This window comes from Staurois parvus, unplaced genomic scaffold (genome assembly GCF_062004578.1).
Source record: "Staurois parvus isolate SC_StPar_1 unplaced genomic scaffold, SC_StPar_1.0 ptg000744l, whole genome shotgun sequence".
NCBI lineage: Eukaryota > Metazoa > Chordata > Amphibia > Anura > Ranidae > Staurois > Staurois parvus.
In genome coordinates, this window is record NW_028318540.1 from 2,394,344 (window position 1) to 2,413,624 (window position 19,281).

Below are 19,281 nucleotides of genomic sequence, written 5' to 3' on the forward strand. Positions count from 1 at the left end.
GGCCAACTCCCTGTGAACAGCCCCAATGGCTACCTCTATTGGCAGGGTCTCGTGGGTAACCTGCGGCGGCTGCAGGGGCCTGCCATCTATTGCTTCGAGAACCAATGGGGCAGCACGAGCCTGCAGGGGAATGGAGTGCTGCGCAGCAAACGAGCTGTCCAAGAACAATCCACCGGCCCCAGAGTCTACCAACGCCTGGGCCGTCACCGAGCCCCCTGTCCAAGAAAGGACCACGGTGATCAGTGGCTTATCCTTGCGGGACGCCGGGGACGAGGAAACTCCACCCAAGATCTGTCCCCGACATGATCTCAGGTGCGAGCGTTTCCCGGACGGACCGGACAAGACTGCCGAAAGTGCCCACCGAGGCCACAGTACAGGCAGCGACCCTCCCGACGCCGAGCGGCCCGCTCCCCCTCGGAAAGGCGAGCAAACCCCAGCTGCATGGGTTCCCCACCAGACAAGCCATCCCCAGGAGGCGTGGGAGGAGAGGGAGGAACGGGTGGGACAGAAAACGCAGGTGCCAGTCGATTGGAAGGCCTCCGCAGGCGTTCCTTGAGTGAAGGCCTCTCCCTGAGCCTGGTGTCAATCAGGATCAGGAAAGAGATGAGCTCCTCCAACACCACAGGCAGTTCCTTAGCTGCAATCTCGTCCTTCAATGAGTCAGAAAGACCATGGGAAAACGCAGCCACCAGAGCCTCATTGTTCCAACCGACCTCTGCCGCCAGGGTACGAAACTCTATAGCGTACTCGGCCACGGTCCGTGAACCCTGATGCATAGTCATGAGCAGCTTGGCCGCCGAGGCGGAACGAGCCGGTACGTCGAATACCCTACGGAAGGCATCGACAAAACCAGAAAAATCTTGAATCACCGGGTCGTTCCTCTCCCATAAGGGATTTGCCCAGGCCAAGGCCTTGTCTGAGAGTAGTGAGATGAGGAACCCCACCTTTGACCTCTCAGACGGAAAGGCGTGGGGTATTAATTCAAAATAAATACCCACCTGGTTGAGGAACCCACGACACTGACTCGGCTCACCCCCAAAGCGCTGTGGAAGAGGGGCTGAACCGGTCATACCTCTGGACACCGCGGGTGCCGCATCAGCCGCGGCGGTAGGCACAGCAAGCGGAACGGCATCGGAAGCGACCACCGGCCTAATAACACCAGGAGTAAGGTGCGCGGTGCGTGCAAGCAGAGTTTGCAACGCCTGAGCAAACTGATCCAACAGGTGATCCTGTTGATCGAGTCTGGCGACTAGCATTGGGAGCGAAGGCGTGCCTGCACCGTCAGGGTTCATGGCACTTGTGTAATGTCAGGGCAAGAGCTGAGGAACGGACAGGCAGGCCTAACAATGTAACGCACTGGCTGACGACAACCACCACCCACAGACCAAAGTCCCTCAGGGCGCGGAGTCTAAGTCCCAGGCTGCCCTTCACCAGGGCCCCTGATGGTGGGGATGGACTTGACGCAGCCAGGAACCAGGTCGCGGCCCCCGAGACACCTCAGCTGCGGTAATGGCCGCCGCCAATGGCGTGTAGCTGGTGGAAGAGACAAAAGAGTAGTCAGACAAGCCGGGGTCAACAACAACAGGACAGAACAGTACAGGACAGCAGACGAGAATCACAGGTCACGAGCCGGGTTCAGCAACAGAGGGTCAGATCAAAGGAGAATACAAAGAATAGTCAAGACAAGCCGAATCAGATACCAGGAGAGTCACGAGAGTCAGAACAGAGTAACAGCAACACAAAGACACAAGACACAAGTGCAAAGAGCATGTGCGGGCCACAGGCTTATATGTCATCAGCCACACCCCTCTGGAGGATGGACCACAGAAACCTGAAGGCATAAAAGGGCTCCCATCATGCACAGCAGAATCCAAGATGGACACCAGCACATGAAGTAACATAACCACAGGAAAAAGGTAGGACCTTGACAGCATGCGTGACTGCGCCGCGCTGGGAGCGACAGAGGGCGGTGACGTCAGGGCCGGGCTTCCAGCGTGAAGTGTGTTTCTCTTCCCCTCCCGGCTGCCGAGTAGAGACTTCAGCTCCAGCTACCTTTTTCACCCTTCACATTAGTGCAGGTAAGTTTTTTTTTTATTTATTTTCAATACATTGTGAAAACTCAGCTGTCAGTTGATCTTAATGTTATGAAAGGAAAAGTATGTCGTTTGCAATTAACTTGGCATAAAATAATTTATTTGCATTTAATTGTAATGGTTCAAAGAATGTTCGGAAAAATGTTCGGCCCTCCACCATGTTCACTTCATCCAATCTGGCCCTCTTTGAAAAAAGTTTGGACACCCCTGCTCTAGAGACACTGCATGCACCTTTACACCTCAGTTACCTTTGCTTCAAGCAGTACCATGGTTCATCTGTTTAACTTCGTTGAATTACCAGTATTCACTAATGCTTATGGGCCCCCCATTGCTAACAGAAGACAGCGGATACCACCATATCCGAAACTTTAAACATTGCAAGACTCTAAGGCCACTGTTGAACTGAGGGTACTTATATTTATTTATGCTAGAGTATACATTTACATAATTCAGCAGTATGAGGGGGAAGAAAATGCCTTTTCTTCCCCCTCATACTGCTGGTTTTGCAATTAAATAGTTGAAGCTTACTGTACAATCTTTTAAATGTTGCTACTTTAGTTATTTCTATTTTGCCAGTGTTCTGCTATTATGCGTTCATTGAGGTTGTATATTCTAAAACCATTATTCCTGTAGCCTCTTTTGAACAAGTCTTATATTGAGGTGTTACTAAAGAACTTTGTCTCTTGCATTATTATTCTATACTGTTGAAATATGTCTGAACCCAGAGTGTCAGAGGTGTTGTGAGGCCTGCAAGGTAAGGGGATACCACTGGGGCAAGAATTATCAAGCTGCCCCTGCAAGGGTAAGAACTACAGGGGAATATAATCAAAGTACACAAAAAAATAGTCCAACAGTGAAATGGTTAAAGATTAAAGACATAACAAGTATGCATTAATAATTGTCTGGTGATGCATATGCTTATTTGAGAGTTTTGTATAAAATGCATTAGCATTGAGGTATCTACTCTGTGTTTTTGTTTAATGTGCCTCCTGTTTTTTTTTTGTTTTGTTTTTTTTTCAGGGGAGTAATTAGTCCTGTTGGAGGTTTGAAAGGTACCAGAACAGCTCCTCTGCAATGTGTAGCTATAGCAGAGGGCCATACAAAACCTGTCCTCTGTGTAGATGCTACAGAAGAACTTCTGTTCACGGGATCAAAAGGTAAGGGTTTGTAAGGATATATTAAAACTGACATTTAACTAATGTTTAATAAATGTAAAAATTTAACTGTGTATTAGAATTCCTTGAATATATTCATCAGAAATAACATTTCCAGTGTTTTTTTTTTAACTTCAGTCTTATGTTATTGAATTAGAAGGGTAAAGAACAAAGATTAGAGGTACAAATGACATAAATACTCCAGTATAAGAATGTTATCAGCAGTCTGAAAAACATTGTTCAATATAAAGCAATATTAGGTATACATCCCCAAAGCAAATATACCAATAACATAAGGTATATTAGGAAACACATCTGAGTTTTAGCTATTCAGTATGTGTCATTGTGGAGAAAAGTTGAGGTCAAAAGTAAAGGAGCAACTATGTAAGGTAATTGGGGTTGCTATGGAAGTAAGCAAAGTAGAAAGCAAGACAGAAGTAAGGATAAGGCCATCATGGCCGGGGGGATTGGGGGGTCAGGTCTTCTTTGGCCCAGGACTGAAATTCAGAGGAGTAGCAGAACATGGACCACACGGTCCATGTGTGGGAAAATTGGTCCTCCCTACCTGTTTCCTGTGCCAACAAGTGTTCGAGGTCCCTTAGGGTTAGGTACTGTTGTGCTGTTGGATAGTGCCTTCATCCCCAACTGTAAATGGCAACAAAAAAACCCTCTAGACATGGGATTTTTAAGGCACAAGTGAAATTGTATGAAAACTTTATTATACAAAGAATAAAAAATCACACAACAATGATAAGCAGTTATTCTACATCGGTCACATTCCTCAATACACTAATAGAAAGTCAATGTTGCATGAATGGATAACCCCCCCCCCCCGACGCGTTTCGAGACAGGAAAAATATTTTATTCAGAGGTGCCTAGATATTTGCTGTAAGAGATTTCCGGCTAAGAGAAGATCGCCGCAGGCAGGCGGGCACTAGGACCCAGGCGCACCTGTCACCAATGATGGCGCCGGGCAGGCACTAGGACCCAGGCGCGCCTGTCGGCACTGGGCGGGCTATTTACAGAGCACCTCGGTGCTGATTCAGTGCTGACTGGTCTTCAGCTCCCCCCTGTGTCCTGCTTGCTTCTGAATGTTTCCTTGTTGCTGACCCGGCTTGCTCCTGACCCGACTCCCGACTACTCTCCTGCTCCTGGTTCCTGATTCCGGCTCTGTTCTTGACTCTGGCTTCTCCTGCTGATTTTGTACCTCGCTGCCCGACGTTTGATGACCCTGGCTACTCTATGACCCTGCTCCTGTCCTGTGTCCTGGCTACCTACATTGCCCTGCTGCACATCGGATATTGCCCAGAACATGCTCTGCCTGCTATTCCGGTAACCAAATCAGAGGATACTCTGCCTACCAAAGTCATCATCTGCAAGAGCCGCAAACAACCACCACTGGCGCCCTTGTCCCTCTGGTCCCTAGACTCCCTCTGTTCCAACATCAGCGGGGTCAGGGCTAGTGACACAAGTGAGGCCGACCTCGTCAATTCAGTCTCCCATCAGGTACGTGACAGTACCAGTCAGCCAGTGATGGAGTCTGAAAGGGAGTCCTCACAGCTGGGGGACATTCGCCAAGCAGTAACCACCTTGTTCAATGTGATGCATGAGTTACAAAAGAACTTTGAACACCTGGAGAGTAAAATGCAAACCGACTCTAATGTCCTCATAGACACAGACCTCATGACTACCTTTGATGCGGCCACTCAAACGGAAAACAGTATAACCATTGAAGCCTCTGCTCTGCCGGAACCCCGGTTGCCTACGCCTGAGTTCTTTACAGGGGATCGCAGGAAGTTCAGGACTTTTCATAACTCTTGTGAGTTATATTTTTCCCTGCTCCCCAGGACCTTCTTGTCATCAAACATTAAGGTGGGATTTATTATCACACTCCTCAGAAATGAACCCCAGTCCTGGGCCTACCATCTCCGTGAGTTACATGATCCGGCCTTAGCTTCTGTGGACTCATTCTTTACAGCGTTGGCACAAATCTATGATGATCCCTTCCGGCGCCAAACCGCTGAAACAATGCTCAGCAAGCTACAGCAAGGCCCGAGACCTGTAGAGGACTATGTCGTCGACTTCCGCATCTGGAGTCCGGATACCCAGTGGAACGAGTCTGCTCTCCGCCATCAGTTCCGCCTCGGTCTTTCCGAGAATCTGAAGGATGAGCTGGCCCTAGTGGGGGTGCCAACCAGGTTGGAGAGTCTGATAGAGATGGCAATTCATATTGACTGGCGGATTCGGAAAAGGCAGAATGAGAGGATTAATGGGAAGATTTTGATATGCTCTGAAATGGGGCCTTCTACAAATGTGGCATCACCTACCAACTCCACTAGGAGAAGTTTCTGGAGACCACAGTTATTCGTAGCGGAACGCTTTCGCCGGCAGAAGTCCAACCTCTGCCTCTACTGCGGTGATGCAGGTCATTTCGTGGCCACCTGCCCGGCCAAATCCCATAAGTCTTCTCCCAGCTGCTTTCACATGATGCACCCTCAAGGGGCAAGTCGGGCGCACCTCTCCTTCCATCTGCAGCTGCAGCTGGTCAAAAGGACAATCATGGTCCCAGCCATCATAGACTCAGGTGCCTGTAGCTGCTTTATGGATGCTCACTTCACTACGCAAAACCAGATTCCACTCCGTACCAAAGCACAGAGACTTGCAGTCCATCTAGCAGATGGATCTGGTATCAGTTCTGGCCCTGTAAGACGGGAAACCATGCCAATTTTCTGCCACTCTACCTCGGGACACCAGGAGCTCCTATGTCTAGATATCATTACCTCCCCGATTTTTCCAGTTATCCTCGGTATGCCGTGGCTCAAGGCTCACAATCCAACCATCAATTGGTTGTCTGGAGAAATCTCCTTTACTTCAGAATATTGTCTGACGCACTGTATTCCTAAAGGGACTGATGAGGCAACTCCTCTTCTCAGCATTCAATCGGATCCTGAAACCATGAAACTTGTTCCTGCAGTATACCACAAATATCTGGATATCTTCAATAAAAGAAGTGCATATTGCCTTCCTCCTCATCGCTCGTACGACTGCCCTATCGAGCTCCTGCTTGGTGCCGAGATTCCCTTCGGTAGAATTTATCCCTTATCTGAAGCCGAATTGAGGTCCTCCGAGAATATGTAAATGAGAGTTTGGAAAAAGGCTTCATTTGGCCTTCTACATCACCAGCGGGAGCCGGTATCTTCTTTGTGGAAAAGAAGGATCACACTCTCAGACCTTGCATCGATTACCGTGACCTGAACAAGATAACGGTGAAGAATCGCTACCCTCTTCCACTGATCCCCGAACTGCTTCAAAGGTTGCGGGGAGCATGCTTCTTCTCAAAACTAGACCTAAGGGGCACTTACAATCTAGTGCGAATTCGGGAGGGTGATGAGTGGAAGACTGCCTTCCAAACCCGATTTGGACACTTCGAATATCTGATAATACCCTTTGGACTCTGTAATGCCCCAGCAACTTTTCAACACCTGGTAAATGATAACTTCCGAGATTATCTGGATCTATTCCTTATTGTCTATCTGGACGACATCCTGGTTTTCGCTAGCTCCATAGAAAGCCATTGGGTTCACGTAAAGAAAACTCTGGATAGACTACGCCAGCATCGCCTGTACGCAAAAGCTGAGAAATGCGAGTTCGAGAAGCAATCCATCCAGTTCCTGGGACTTGTGATCACTTCTGAGGGCATCTCTATGGACCCCCAAAAGGTGTCTGCCGTCTTAGAATGGCCCATCCCGGGATACAGGAAAGCTGTACAGCGCTTTATAGGATTTGCTAATTTTTATAGAAAATGTATCAAGAACTTCTCTGGAATCATCGCACCAGTGACACCAGTTCACCAGGCAGCACACTCCCTTTAAGTGGACTCCTGAAGCCCAAGTAGCCTTTGAGCAATTAAAAGCTATGTTCACGTCCGCACCTATCCTGAAGCCCCCGGACCCTGCTCTTGCTTTTGTCCTTGAAGTGGACGCTTCGGAGAAAGCGGTTGGAGCCATATTATCCCAAAGGCAGGGACTCAAATCCCTTCTGTACCCTGTGGGATTTTTCTCCCAGAAATTGAGTGTTTCTGAAAGAAACTATGATGTGGGAGACAGAGAGTTACTCGCCATTAAGGCAGCACTGGAAGAATGGCGCTATTTACTGGAAGGAGCATTTCATCCCATCCTCATCTTCACGGACCATAAGAATCTAGAGTATCTTAAGACGGCAAAACATCTCAGGCCACAACAAGCTAGATGGGCACTATTCTTCTCCCGCTTCACCTTTTTATCTGACATATTGTCCTTGATCTAAGAACTGAAAACCTGACGCACTCTCTTGTATGTTTCTTGACCCGGTTGTGCAGTCTGAACCCAACACAATCCTGCCTGCCAAAAACTTCTTACTTCTTCAGACAGACCTTGTCACGCAAATAAAAGAAGCTGTGGATAGTCATCCACCACCCATGAATATGCACTTGCAATTAAGGGACGGTTTGTACTCCACAAGGAACAGATTTTCGTGCCCGAAGTACTCTGAGAGATGTCATGACCATCCATTAGCAGGTCATTTTGGGATTCACAAGACCTCTGAGTTGGTTTCTCGCTCTTTTTGGTGGCCAAACACAGTAAAGGATTGCCAGGACTATGTGAAATCTTGCACGGTTTGCCTGAGAAATAAATCTGACAAAGCTAAGACTTGGGGCTTGTTGGAATCCTTGCCCGTACCGGAAAAACCTTGGAGCATGATCTCAATGGATTTTATTGTCGAACTTCCACCATCTGAAGGATTTACCACTATCTTCGTAGTGATTGATCGCCTGTCGAAGATGGCTCACTTCATCCCCTTGAAAGGGACTCCATCTGCCACAGAAACTGCCTCCGTTTTCATTAAGGAAATCATAAGATTACACGGCGTTCCCCTGAATTTTGTGTCTGATCGGGGAGTGCAGTTTACATCCAAATTCAGGAAAGCTCTGTGTGAGGCATTAGAGATCGGGTTACGCTTCTCATCTGCTTACCACCCACAGACAAATGGACAGACGGAAAGGACAAACTAAACTCTGGAGCAATACCTCCGCTGCTTCTCCTCCTATTCACAAGATGACTGGGCATTGCTCCTTCCATTAGCAGAATTCTCCTATAATAATTCCATCCATTCCGCTACCAAGCAATCTCCTTTTTTCTCTAATTACGGATACCACCCCACCTTTCTTCCAGAAATACCAGTAGAGGCCGCTGTTCCGCCGGTACAAGAAAGGTTGGAGTTCCTCAGGAGAAATGGTGAGATTCTACAGAAGACAATGTCTGAAGCTCAGGCGAGCAACAAAAAATATTTTGATAGGAAAAGAAGAGGTAACTTGGAACTGAAACAAGGGGATAAAGTCTGGCTTTCCACAGCCAATCTGAAACTAAGTTGTCCGTCAAGGAAACTCGGCCCAAGATATCTGGGACCATTTTCTATCAAAAAAAGGTGAATCCTGTAGCCTTTGAATTAGAATTACCAAAAAACTTGAAGATTCCCCCAGTATTCCATTGCTCCTTGTTGAAACCGCACATCCCAAGTGGGTTTCCCAACCGGAACCCAGAGGCGCCTGCGCCATTGCTGGTCGAAGGGAATAAAGAGTATGAGGTTGAGGCTATCCTAAACTGTAGGAAAAGGGGCGGACAGACCCAGTTCCTCATCAAATGGAAAGGTTATGGACCTGAGGATAACTCTTGGGAACCATCCACTAATGTCCATGCTCCACGGATTCTTCAAGCCCATCTCACCCTGAGAAATGAGCCCTAGTAGGCATTCGGAGGCTACCCCTAAGAGGGGGGCAATGTAAGGGATTTCCGGCTAAGAGAAGATCGCCGCAGCGCATGAATCTGCGCATGTGCAGGATCCCGACAAGGCATACAGGCAGGTGGGCACTGGGACCTAGGCGCACCTGTCACCAATGACGGCGCCCGACAGGCACTAGGACCCAGGCGTGCCTGTCGGTGCTGGGCGGGCTATTTAAAGAGCACCTCGGTTCTGATTCAGTGCTGACTGGTCTTCAGCTCCCCCCTGTGTCCTGCTTGCTTTCCTTGTTGCTGACCCGGCTTGCTCCTGACCCGACTCCGACTACTCTCCTGCTCCTGGTTCCTGACTCCGGCTCTGTTCTTGACTCTGGCTTCTCCTGCTGATTTTGTACCTCGCTGCCCGATGGTTGATGACCCTGGCTACTTTATGACCCTGCTCCTGTCCTGTGTCCTGGCTACCTGCATTGCCCTGCTGCACATCGGGTACTGCCCAGAACCTGCTCTGCCTGCTATTCCGGTAACCAAATCAGAGGATACTCTGCCTACCAAAGTCATCATCTGCAAGAGCCGCAAACAACCACCACTGGCGCTCTTGCCCCCCTGATCCCTAGACTCCCTCTGTTCCAACTTCAGCGGGGTCAGGGCTAGTGACACAAGTGAGGCCGACCTTGTCAATTCAGTCTCCGATCAGGTACGTGACATCTGCAGTAAGAGAACACATTTATAAATATACTATTCCAAAATAATTAACCCAATATGTACCAGTCAGCACTACATCCTGCAGACAAAATGCAGTACTACTGACCCTTTTGTGAGAGGAATGAAGGGTAAAAACTGCCATATTAAAAACTTAAAATGTTTGTTGTTGCCATCTCAGTAAAACGACAACAACAGCAAAAATTGTCTGTTTTTAATATGGCGTTTTTTACCCTCTAGTACACATTGTAGAATAGTATATTTATAAATGTGTTCTTTTACTGCAGGCACTTCTGAAGAAAAGATTTTGTGTCAGGTGCCTTGTTCATGCAACATTTATGTACTGTATATGAGGAAGGTGACCTGTGTAGAATAAACAGGTCCTTTATGGAGTTTAATTTGGTTGCCCATTCCCCAATGGAGGGTACAGCTGTGGATGAGCTGTCAGTGGTGAAGAATGACTGTCCTAGTTGTTGCAATGAAATGTCTGAGGATATCACTTTTCGCGGATATAAAGGATCATGGATCCTGGAGGAAGCCTGGATAGAGGTTGCCATGAGTTTCCAGTACAGGTCAGAGTTTTTTCCAGAATGACCGTATGATTACCAAATGTGGAGAATGGTGTCCTTCGAGGTATGGCACCGCCAGCATGTGTCAGGTATCATATGCAACATCAGTACCATCTGGTAACAAGTGTAAAGCCCTTTTCCTGTGTTTTCGTGGCAAGAAATAAGTTATGTCTGTGTGTATGAAGGGAGGTCTGGATAGGCAACATCTTGGAAAATGGAGTATAACTGAGAGACCACTTGTGTTGGTGGGTCTTTCTGCAGTGTCAAGATTCAAAGGCATTTGGTTGGTCAACAATATCTGGTCTATTGTTTTATTTGTTTAATGCAATGCAGAACAACAAATCACATTTGTAGGGTTTGGACCAAGGCATGTCCCTTAGCCAACTAAAACATAAAGCACCCCACCCTATAGGTATTGGAAAACTTTGTGTGGAATGGTAATGAACGTTACCTCTATTACTAAATATATACTGAAATTAGAAACCCGGGATCACCCCAGAATGCAGAATACCATAACAAAGAATGTTTGCTTGAGATTTAAATGTGCAAGCATTTTGGACTGATAGTTAAGACTCCCCTTCCCCTTCAACAAAAACACTCTCTCTTTAACACAAGCTCAACAGTGTCCCCTTGTATTAAGAACAATTTAAAGCTGAACTGTAGCCATGTGGACTAATTAATTGCCATTTAATAGAGCAGGACTAACATTTTTTTTTCTCTAAAATACAGTCAGCTCCATAAATATTGGGACATCGACACAATTCTAACATTTTGGCTCTATACACCACCACAATGGATTTGAAATGAAACTAACAAGATGTGCGTTAACTGCAGACTGTCAGCTTTAATTTGAGGGTATTTACATCCAAATCAGGTAAACGGTGTAGGAATTACAACAGTTTGCATATGTGCCTCCCACTTGTTAATGGACCAAAAGTAATGGGACAATTGGCTTCTCAGCTGTTCCATGGCCAGGTGTGTGTTATTCCCTCATTATCTCAATTACAATGAGCAGATAAAAGGTCCAGAGTTAATTTCAAGTGTGCTATTTGCATTTGGAATCTGTTGCTGTCAACTCTCAAGATGAGATCCAAAGAGCTGTCACTATCAGTGAAGCAAGCCATAATTAGGCTGAAAAAACAAAACAAACCCATCAGAGAGATAGCAAAAACATTAGGCATACCCAAAACAACTGTTTGGAACATTCTTAATAAGAAGGAACGCACTGGTGAGCTCAGCAACACCAAAAGACCCGGAAGACCACGGAAAACAACTGTGGTGGATAACCGAAGAATTCTTTCCCTGGTGAAGAAAACACCCTTCACAACAGTTGGCCAGATCAAGAACACTCTCCAGGAGGTAGGTGTATGTGTGTCAAAGTCAACAATCAAGAGAAGACTTCACCAGAGTGAATACAGAGGGTTCACCACAAGATGTAAACCCTTGGTGAGCCTCAAAAACAGGAAGGCCAGATTAGAGTTTGCCAAACGACATCTAAAAAAGCCTTCACAGTTCTGGAACAACATCCTATGGACAGATGAGACCAAGATCAACTTGTACTAGAGTGATGGGAAGAGAAGAGTATGGAGAAGGAAAGGAACTGCTCATGATCCTAAGCATACCACCTCATCAGTGAAGCATGGTGGTGGTAGTGTCATGGCGTGGGCATGTATGGCTGCCAATAGAACTGGTTCTCTTGTATTTATTGATGATGTGACTGCTGACAAAAGCAGCAGGATGAATTCTGAAGTGTTTCGGGCAATATTATCTGCTCATATTCAGCCAAATGCTTCAGAACTCATTGGACGCCGCTTCACAGTGCAGATGGACAATGACCCAAAGCATACTGCAAAAGCAGAAGTGGAATGTTATGCAATGGCCAAGTCAATCACCTGACCTGAATCCGATTGAGCATGCATTTCACTTGCTGAAGACAAAACTGAAGGGAAAATGCCCCAAGAACAAGCAGGAACTGAAGACAGTTGCAGTAGAGGCCTGGCAGAGCATCACCGGGGATGAAACCCAGCGTCTGGTGATGTCTATGCGTTCCAGACTTCAGACTTCAGGCTGTAATTGACTGCAAAGGATTTGCAACCAAGTATTAAAAAGTGAAAGTTTGATTTATGATTATTATTCTGTCCCATTACTTTTGGTCCCTGAACAAGTAGGAGGCACATATGCAAACTGTTGTAATTCCTACACCGTTCACCTGATTTGGATGTAAATACCCTTAAATTAAAGCTGACAGTCTGCAGTTAAAGCACATCTTGTTCATTTCATTTCAAATCCATTGTGGTGGTGTATAGAGCCACAAATGTTAGAATTGTGTCGATGTCCCAATATTTATGGACCTGACTGTATGTCACCTTTTTATTGGATTCAGTTTCTGTTGAAGAATTGGCTTCTACCAAGTGGTCTGGCTGCAAAGTGTAAATATAGGCACTGGCCTTAGGAAGAGATTCATGCTACATAAGATTCATGCTACATAAACGACATGTTCTGTAAATGTCTAGTTTCTGTAGATGAGATGGGGTTGTTCTGGCAATTGTGCAAATTTAGCTTAGCACACAGTCACCACAATATTCCATTGCTGCCCTGCATTGGCTTGTCAATAGGAGAAGCATGGGGTGTTTTCAAATACAGATCTTTGGAATACATAAGCAACACATTTTACTCCATACTATCTATAGAGTGAAAAAGTGAAAGTGTAGAATTAAGGCCCAGGTCACACTGCCTTTGAAAGCAGGCGTTTGAGGGGCATTTTTAACACTCTTAAAATGCCTATGCAAATGATACTATGGGTAGCACACATTGTAAAAACTTGAAGCGTTAGCATTGCCTTGCTTCACAATTGAAGCCTCATGTTGAGTTAGGAGGAGTTTGAAGCCTTTCAACGCCTCCTATTCAAGTCTATAGGGACGCTCCTCAAATGCACTGGCAGGCGTTTGCGAGGCATTTACAGTGCGGTTGCAGAGCATTAATTACATTACAGTTTATATAGTTTGTGGTGTGGTTTTAATGCGTGTAAAATGCTTCAAAACTGCACATAGGGCGTTTGGGGAGCGTTTTTAACGCTTGCCAAAAGCCAGTCTAAATATTATTAATGCCTGTCTAATGCGCATACTAAAGCTCATTAACACCTGTCTAACACGCATACTAAAGCTCATTAACGCCTGTCTAATGCCTATACTAAAGCTATAGGAATAAACAAGCCCTAACACTTGATAAGTCTTTAAAAATCCTCAGCCACATGAGTCTTTAATCATTGAGTTTTTTTTATCCTACATACATTATTTTACCAGTCAAAAAATATGTTTCTCTAAGTGGGCATTCCCCAATGCCCATTTCAAGTTTAAATATAACTGCTCAGAAATGCATCCCAACAAGCCTTAAGAGTAGGGACAGAAAACAGGAGCAATGTTTGTCACTCAATCAAATAAAGGTAAAAACAGATTGTGATGTTCACTGAAACTTATTTCACACACTAGACTATTGTAATATATGCACATGGTTACTTACAAGTGTTACAGTCTTCACTCCGGTTAGTTGGCACTCAGAATACCAGGTCTCTGTCCCTAGGAAAGAATCATTTGGTGTTTATAGATTGTAGGACTTTAAACATGAAAGTGGCCATGGCAACAGATAGAAAATGATCACTGTATTCAGTAACAGATGGAAACTGTATACTGGAGAGGCTAGAATACCACTAAATCCTCTTGGCCTGTCCTTTTTTTTTTTTGCCTTTTTTGTGGGTGTTTATATAATTTTTTTCTTGACTGACCATATTTTATAGATATTTTTCCATAACATATATGAAACTCTTATTATTATACTGTACCTATTGCTAATTGTATACCAATATATTTTCTTAATTTTAAAAGAATAATGTATCATTTTTTTTATATATATATATATTTTATTTTCACAAAATGAAGCAAGGCATTACAATATACAGTATGTGTATATATACATTACTTTAGCATGTACATTTGAACAATCAACACCATAACAATAGCAATGCCAGGGCAGTATTATGTAAGTTTTGCTATGGCTTAAGTGATCGCAGTGAAACTACTTAAACTTCTTTGTAGATATCCGAGACAACTACAGGTTAGTCCAAAATACATTCCTAACTTCCTTGCCCCATGACAAGCTTTTATACAAAGCACATACAAAAACAATACTAAGAAAGGATTAGTGTCAGGTAGTCCTCCCCCAAATGTGGGGGTTAGCCTCTCTGATTCCTGCCAAAGGCCAGGGGTGGGAGGGGAGCAGGGGAGGTGGGTGGAAATAGACAACAAAAGAAAAGCGTACAGCAGAAACAACTCCTAAGAGGGGGAAGAGGTTGTAAGTAAAAAGAGGGAACCAGTGCTCACAATGTCAGCATCCAGCTCCATCTATTGTCAAGATTGACTGCAATATCAAGGCTCAAAGAGCAGCAAGAATAGAAATATAGTCATCAGAGTAAATAAAAGTATTCCAATAAAACCACTTGCGGTGAAAGGTTTTTATTCTTTTCCTTAATTGTAGCGGTAAGGTCCTCTTTACTTTATAATTAGAACTTTTATCTTTTTCCATTATTTTGATTTTTTAAATATATTCAAAACATACACTACTGTGCTAAACTTTTAGGAAGGTGTGAAAAAACTTTGTAAATTAAGAATGCTTTCAGAAATAGGAGAAAGTAAATGAACAGAAGAGAAATCCAAATCAATTCAATATTTGGTGTGAGAAACCTATACCTTTAAAACGGCAGCAATTCTTCTAGGTAGACTTACACACAGTTTTTGAAGAAACTCAGCAGGTAGGTTGTTCCAAACATCTTGGAAAACTAACCAGAGATCTTCTGTGGATGTAGGCTGCCTCAGATCCTTCTGTCTCTTCATGTAATCCCAGACAGACACGTTGTTGAGATTAAGGTTCTGTGGGAGCCAAACCATCATTTCCAGGACACCTTGTCCTTTAAGCTGAAGATACCGTATTTTTCGCTCCATAAGATGCACTTTTTCCCCCTGTGGCAGTGCGGTGTCCTGCCACGGTCAAACTCAAGTTGAAAACCCTGGATTCTCAACCAGGCAGGTTGAGGGGCTCCAGAGAGTTAATGTATTGCAGAGGAAACTGACTTTTCAGTTTCCTCATTTATTCATAAAGTTTGTTTTGGGATCTGGAGCCTGGAGATTTCAAAGAGATCTGGGAGGGATGAAATCTCCAATCCGGGGTCCGTGTTTTGAGAACCCCCAAAACACACTGAGTGCACAGGTGTGTACAGGCCTTTTTATAGGGTCCTAACCATAGTTCTGGGCTCCACCCCGGCAAACGGAGTCAGGAGGGCTCCACCCCGGCAGACGGGAGGTCTCTGCCTTGGAGTTAGGTGGAAGCCAGACTAGCTGTGTGCTGGTGCCATATTTTGGGAAGAGTCTGCAGGAGGCAGACTTAAAACTGCGTGCAAGCCAGGAGGCTGAATACTATTGATTTGATTGATGGTGGATACCCCTGCGTGGGAAGCATTTTATTTGAACTTTCTTGTAAATAAAATTGGGCAAAAAGGCCCTTAAAAAGAAGCGAGTTGCTTTGTGCTTTGAAAAAGCTCTACCAGTTGAAGCGAGTTCCCACACCCCCCAAAAAAGGGGGGAAAATGTCAGTGCGTCTTATGGAGCGAATATGGAGCGGCCGGTCCGCTATTGCCGCCGCCATGTCAGAATACCAGGCCGTCCACTCAGCTCTTCTCTGCAGCAGGACCTTACCTGTTCCTTGATCCAGTGCTGTACAGTCTTCCCGCGCCGGCATCTTTAGTGTGGGCACCCGGCTGTGACAGCCCCGGGTGCCCACTGAACATGTGCGAGAAGCACTGAGCTTTGTGAATGGTCTTCTGGGACACATGACAGATCCCAGAAGACGCCGGGCCATTCACAAAGCGCAGCGCTTCTGGAGCATCCCGTGTACTGTCTACAGTCTCTGGTCATCTCCTGTTCTGTGTCCGCAGTCTCTGGTCATCTCCTGTACTGTGCCTGCAGTCTCTGGTCATCTCCTGTACTGTGTCCGCAGTCTCGGGTCATCTCCTGTACTGTCTGCAGTCTCTTGGTCATCCCCTGTACTGTCTGAAGTCTCTGGTCATCCCCTGCACTGCCTGCAGTCTCTTGGTCATCCCCTGTACTGTCTGCAGTCTCTTGTCATCCCTTGTACTGTCTACAGTCTCTTGGTCATCCCCTGTACTGTCTGCAGTCTCTGGTCATCCCCTGTACTGCCTGCAGTCTCTGGTCATTCCCTGTACTGTCTGCAGTCTCTGGTCATCTCCTGTTCTCTCTGGTCATCTCCTGTACTGTGTCCTCAGTCTGGTAATTTCTTGTACTGTGTCTGCAGTTTCTGGTCGTTTCCTGTACTATGTCTGCAGTCCATTGCTTCAGAATATTTTTTTTCTTGTTTTTCTCCTCTAAAACCTAGGTGCGTCTTTTGGTCAGGTATGTCTTATGGAGCAAAAAATACGGTAGTTCTTAATGATATTGACTGCATATTTGGGGTTTATTATAATTTATTCTGCTGCAGAATAAATTTGGGGCCAATCACATGGCTCTAGGAAGAAAAAAGGAAAATATCCTACTAGGTCAGATGGGTGTATTTATACATATTATATATATTTATTTATATAAATTATACTGCCAAGTATTATCTGAGTGGGAACTGTCCACAATGCTCATAGTCCAAAAAACATATCATAAATGGCTCAAACCAATCCCAAACTCTATAGTGATATTAATTTGAATCTGACGGTAAAGGTGAACAAAATAGAGATTAATCCCTGACAGATGTCCGTATTAATCTTTATTGACACTAATAAAAATAAATAATTGTGAAGACATATAACAAATGGTACCCAGTGAGTTAAAATGCACACAAAAAACATCCGTCATGTCCCCAAATGTATGTATATGTGTATATATATACAGTCAGGTCCATAAATATTGGGACATCGACACAATTCTAACATTTTTGGTTCTATACACCACCACAATGGATATGAAATGAAACGAACAAGATGTGCTTTAACTGCAGACTGTCAGCTTTAATTTGAGGGTATTTACATCCAAATCAGGTGAACGGTGTAGGAATTATATGTATAAGTAGGTAATAGAGCGCTGGGAACATATAAGTGAAGCAGCTAGCATAAAAGGTAACCTTGGGACCCAGATAGAAACATAGAAATAAAATATGCAGCGCTTTTAAAATTAAATATGAACAAGCAGAAAATCAGAACATGAACAGCATAACTGCATGACAAACTCAGTCCATATTGCATGGTGCGATAAAGTGATAGGTGCAATTGTCCCAATAATCCATGTTCAGAGAAATTCGTGACTCTTGTGATCTCGTGATTTGTACAAAAAATGCACTAACCAGATAGCGCAATAAATGCGCATGGAGCAATTAAGACCCGCTCCTGGTGCTCTGGACTTGTAATATTAGGAGGATGTCATCTGCAGGTTTGGCCACCAGATGTCATCAATCCAGGTATATTGGTAAGTCATCCACCAGAGAGATCATCAGCGGGGGAGGGGGTGATCATACATCATTCCCAAATAAGCGTAACCTTCAAAAACGGGCTCCCATACAATAGATGAGACCCAGAGAAGCCTCTGATAGTGTAGTATGTCTTTAATAGGTAAAACTTACACCAAGTACAATTGAAGGAAAAAACTTACATCAAAGCAAAGTCTGGCCACCAGGGCGTCAGTCAGGATGGCCTTGTGGTATGGATACAAAGGTCAGGGGCACCTCCCTAACGCGTTTCGTGTGAAAACACTTCCTCAGAGGGAGTGTGCCCATGGTGAATGATAATGCTTTTATAGAAAGGTAATTGGCACGCATTTGGGCGATCCTGCGACGCCGATTCCGGTTCGCGCATGCGCACTGGCGACTTGGCGGCCATTTTACCGGTGATTATAGTATATGGACGGAAAACGGACTTTCGCGCATGCGCAGTGAGCGCTCGCGGCCATTTTCCATGGGTTCCTAAATAGGGAAGGCATTTGCGCATGCGCTGTGAGCGTTCGCGGATGCCATTTTGTCGGTGCCACAATGTGTACATACCAGAAAACATCCTTAACAGACACCCAGCATCAGAGGCATCACAGATTCTCTTAACTTACTAATCAGCTCATAATGCATTTTATTAACGGTGAGCTTAGGACATGAGAGACATATCATATGGAAATGAAAATATATAAAAATACAAAGTGAATATTTAAAAACTATAAATAAAAACTCTGAACATAGTCCCATAGTGATTATATGGATAGTGACATCTTGTGGGTGGTTAGGGTATTACGTCCAACACACCTATATCACTCAATAGTACACAGGAGTGATAATCAGCTGGCATTGATGTGTGATGTACATGTATGAGACGGTCAGCACACCAGAAATTAATAATGAAATCTGAAATAGGATTTGATAATTAATCCGAGCAATCAGATAAATAAATAAATTAATACTGGTCCTTAAACAATAGTACTATGAGCCATATGGGATTAACATTTCACATCTCCCCAAACAAATGGGTGCAAATGGTTGAATAGATATAAATGATAAAACAACCTTAAATACATATGATAAAACAACCTCATTTGAGGCTAAAAAGGTAGGAAAAGATCCTCATTCAATAAAAGTGAAAATCCATATGAAAATGGATTCATGAAATATTTATTAAAAAAAAAAATTTATTAAAAGAAAAATTTATTAAAAGAAAAATTTCAACGACTGATAGCAATCCAAAAAGCATGTCCCCTACTGCGATAGTTCGCATATGAACTGTCAGGTGGTATAGTGACCAAATGAATGAAAGCCACCGCTTAGATCATAATAAGAATAAAAATAAATCAGCTGGTATCGGTGTAGGAATTACAACAGTTTGCATATGTGCCTCCCACTTGTTAAGAGACCAAAAGTAATGGGACAGAATAATAATCCTAAATCAAACTTTCACTTTTTAAGACTT

The 19,281-nt window shown here is 44.6% G+C and overlaps 1 protein-coding gene across 6 annotated transcripts in view; it reads left to right on the top strand.

Moving 5' to 3' along the window:
* KIF21B (kinesin family member 21B) overlaps positions 1-19,281 on the top strand; it is a 400,290-nt gene that overhangs the window by 348,410 nt on the left and 32,599 nt on the right. For all 6 annotated transcript variants that reach the window (XM_089654112.1, XM_089654107.1, XM_089654109.1 and 3 more), the window contains one exon: positions 3,114-3,250. In XM_089654112.1, coding sequence (XP_089510238.1) covers positions 3,114-3,250 — 137 coding nt within the window. The remainder of the gene's footprint in view (positions 1-3,113; positions 3,251-19,281) is intronic.